At 42.8% G+C, this 3,851-nt stretch overlaps 1 protein-coding gene across 1 annotated transcript in view; it reads right to left on the reverse strand.

Moving 5' to 3' along the window:
• Window positions 1–3,851, reverse strand: part of pitpnm2 (phosphatidylinositol transfer protein, membrane-associated 2) — a 51,362-nt gene that overhangs the window by 20,611 nt on the left and 26,900 nt on the right. The window contains 3 exon segments of the mRNA XM_020585518.1: window positions 1,195–1,428; window positions 1,758–1,879; window positions 2,991–3,205. Of these exon segments, the coding sequence (XP_020441174.1) occupies window positions 1,195–1,428; window positions 1,758–1,879; window positions 2,991–3,205 (571 nt within the window).

A 3,851-nucleotide genomic window follows, 5' to 3' on the forward strand; every position in this document is an offset into this window, starting at 1 on the left:
GCTCTTAGTCTGACCCGTCACCCAGGACCTGTTTGCCTTGGGAGACCCTACCAGGGACATATAGCCCCTGACAACATAGCTCCTAGTATCACTCGGGTACTCAAACTCCTCCACCACAATAAGGTGGCGGTTCAAGGAGGGGTAATAAAGCTGTGTGTTTGAATATTCATGAATCTGGCTGGATGCAGATGAGAGTCCCCATAAGCAAACACAGATGACATTTGGTTAAAAGCCTGCAAGTAGACATGGAAGAGATGCAGGGGGTGTCAGGGAGGAAAACCACACTTTGACTGGATGGCTAAGTGAGAATATCATCGACACGGAGCAGCTGCCGCTTCGTTAGCCTGGAAGTGAAAGCTGTGAGGGAGCGAGCCGAGGGCTGCAGGAGGGTAAACAGTCTCAGATCCCAGCAGTGAAACAAGCAGACCGACACTGGCAGGAAATTAATCCAGCCTGCTCCGTTATCTCCGGGAGCCAAATGCTTCTTTCTGCTCCTGCCGAGCAAACACTCGACACTTCCTCAGCCAGGTACGTCCAGCGGTTCACCCGTCTTGTTCATTTCTTTTTCAGTGTCTTCCCCTTATCAGTCTCTACTCTACCCTGCACAGCTTTCGTTAATCAGTGGTTAATCACTACAGGGATATGGTCTATTCCCTTTATATAGACCACACATGCATTGACACACAACGACATTTAACCCAAAAATACCTTCTGATGGGTGTTCTGAGGTTTTACAAGCTTATGATTCCCATATTTTATGGGTTAACCCATTGCATATTCCCAAGTTTTTGAGAATTATCCCTGATTTTTCAAAATTATTTCCAATATTTTCAGGGTCATTACTTTTCCTGGTAATTCCAAACTGTTAATTTTTTGTTCCCTCATTTTAAGTTTTTCAAGAATATTATTGACTTTGTTGTGGACTTTAAGCAAAGCAGAGATATATTAAGCCACACACTGATGCAACCTTTACTTTGAAAAGTTATTCTAATTTATTTACAACCTTTTGTGATTGTCATTTCTTCCCAGATCATTCCTGTTTTTCACCTGTTTTTCAGGATGATGTCTGACTTTTTAGACTTAACTCTAACACTTCACTCACACAGAAGAGAAAAAAAAAGAAAACGTTGCCTTAGTATAGCGTTAGAGTGCAAACACTCTTAAGGACACACACACATCATCTGCCGTACCCACCCACATCATGTATGAAGCGCTCGATATTGGACTGCATGCCCCAGTATCTGAACTCCACTTTACACAGCTTGTAGGCACACATGACAGGGCCCTGACCAGGACGCTGGTTGATCTCCTCGATCCAGTCCTCAGCCAGCGGACCTCGCTTGGTCTTGACTGACTGATACAGCTTGGGGTCCTCTTCCACCAGGTACTCATGAGGAGGGATGTAGTCCTTTACAATGTCTATGGGGTCTACGAAGGGTACAAAGGATTATGAGTCACACAAATGTAAAACTGGTGCAGATCTGCCTCCAGAGGTGTGTGTAGGTGGGTTTTACTGTGTGTATCTTATGCAATCACTCCCTGTAGGGAGCGTGCCTGGAGCACACTGCACATTCCTGCACCCCAGTGAATTTTAGTATTCAGAGACTCAAAACAATCTCTAGTTCTCCTCAGTGTGTCCCTCACAGTCTGTGCTCTCACTGCCAGTAACAATGTCTGTTTATGAGGAGATACCAAACACAGGTTAGGTCTGGGAGTGTTCTCCATGTGTGTTGTTGTGTATGTGATGACAGACTTACCTATGGTCCTCTGTCTCTTTTCATTAGAGGACAGACTGAAAACATCCACTTGATTTCCAGTATCTGGTTTATAATATGTCTCAATGTCTATGGAGAATTTCTCTACAAAGGGGCAAGTATACCTGAGAAACAAAAATGAAACGCAGTTAGATGTAGAAATACACAAAGCTCCATCCTCATTTAAGGCAAAACAAAAACAGTTATAAAAATCACCCAAATCATCCATGTACTGTCTCTTTCTTGTAAATAATTTGACCAATAACCACAACCAGTGTCTAGAATTATCTATTAAGCTTGTAAATTAAAACTTATATTAGCTCTAAAGCCTCAACGCTTCACATACCAGACAGCGTCTTTCCCTGAAGTCAGAGCATCTAAATGTTGTGTCCATTTCTGATACCGTGAAACTGATCGGAAAACTATTCAGCAACGACAAAATCTGCAGGAGCTACATAACTTGAGTGAATTCCTGCCAATCTGATCCATGAGCATCAGGTCTGCTAATGTGGGCCACAGTCAGTGGTGCTGTTCTGAGAACACAGCTGCACTTGGTGTTTTACAGAGATTAAGTCACTGGGAGGATTTAAGACGCTGCCAAACCTGACACAAAGTTGGCAACAGTGTGTTCAGCAAATGAATATGTGATTATTCATCTGAAACTGGTCCAAATAAAAGAGCTGCTCCATGGGCAGCATCAAGCCAGTTCATCAAACTGATGAATCTCAGAGCCATATTACAAAAAGCATTAACAACTCTTTGTTACTGGAAGATCAGTGTTTCCACTTTAGACGTGCCAGGAAAGTTTGGGCAATTTAGCAAAAACTATATAATGCTAATAACCATACATCATTTTTAATATCTGTCCGACATAATTTCCTCTCGGACATATGGCTATACGACTCTCAGACCAGGGCCTGTATTTACCAAGACTCTTATTAAGTCGAACCCCGGAACCTTCTTGCTGTGAGGCGACGGTGCTAACCACCATTCCACCATGACACCCACATAGAGAATCTGTAAAAATAGAAATTAACCTAGACCCCAGAGGGTTTTAATTAGGCTATATTATTATATTGTAATTATAATTATTATTATCATCAGACAGAATGATGCCGCGCACAGCTCAGGTTCTGCACTGCACTCATCGAGGATGTGCTTCTATGTGAAGGTTTTTGATGTTCAACTCTGGTGAAGTTTTACTTTTGCAGCCCAGTGTTTGTGTGCGTCCCTCACCGGGTGCGTGTATAGGGGTAGGCGTTCCAGGACTCCTCCTCCACTCGCAGTGCAGCTTGAGGCAGAATGGCACAGAACCAAGACGGGATGTGTTTGCCGATGTGATAGACCTTATGCGTGTACTGACCCGAGCCTCCGGGGCCGTCCTCGTAGGGCCTGTTCTCCAGGATCTCCACCCCGCTGCCCTCGCCACAGCTCTCCTCTCTGCTCTTCTTCTGCAGAGAGTTGACACAACAAAAGCAGGAGGGAGATGAAAGATCTGGGATTCATCACGTGAAAACATCTGTGATAGTATAATATGTTGCCGTCCGTTGTGTCAGTCATGCAAGAAGTATTCAGATCCTTCAAGTATCAAAGTAGAAATACTCTATTTAAAGTTAATGTCCTGTCACAAAAGGCCATTAGTAGTAATAGTCCTTTCTTAAATAAAAGCATATCAGTTAAATCGACTTGGTCTCAAAAGTAAAGCACTCACTATGACAAAAACGGTCACTGTCGGTGTTTCCTATTATTCCTTCTCTTCACTTTATACATGCTCCCTTTAGTCAATATTATCATGAAGCACAACATAAATTTCCATTGCTATGCAGATGATACTCAGTTATATTTATCTATGAAGCCAAATGAATCAGATCAGCTGGTCAAACTTCAAGCATGTCTTAAAGACATAAAGGCCTGGATGACCTGCAACTTCTTACTTCTAAACTCTGATAAACCTGAAGTCATTGTGCTTGGGCCTGAAAACCTTAGAAATCTGCTGTCTAATCATATAGTTACTTTAGATGACATAGCTCTCGACTCCAGTACTACTGTGAGGAACCTTGGAGTCATCTTTGATCAGAATATGTCCTTTAAATCACA

The sequence above is a fragment of the Monopterus albus genome, unplaced genomic scaffold (genome assembly GCF_001952655.1).
Source record: "Monopterus albus unplaced genomic scaffold, M_albus_1.0 scaffold369.1, whole genome shotgun sequence".
NCBI lineage: Eukaryota > Metazoa > Chordata > Actinopteri > Synbranchiformes > Synbranchidae > Monopterus > Monopterus albus.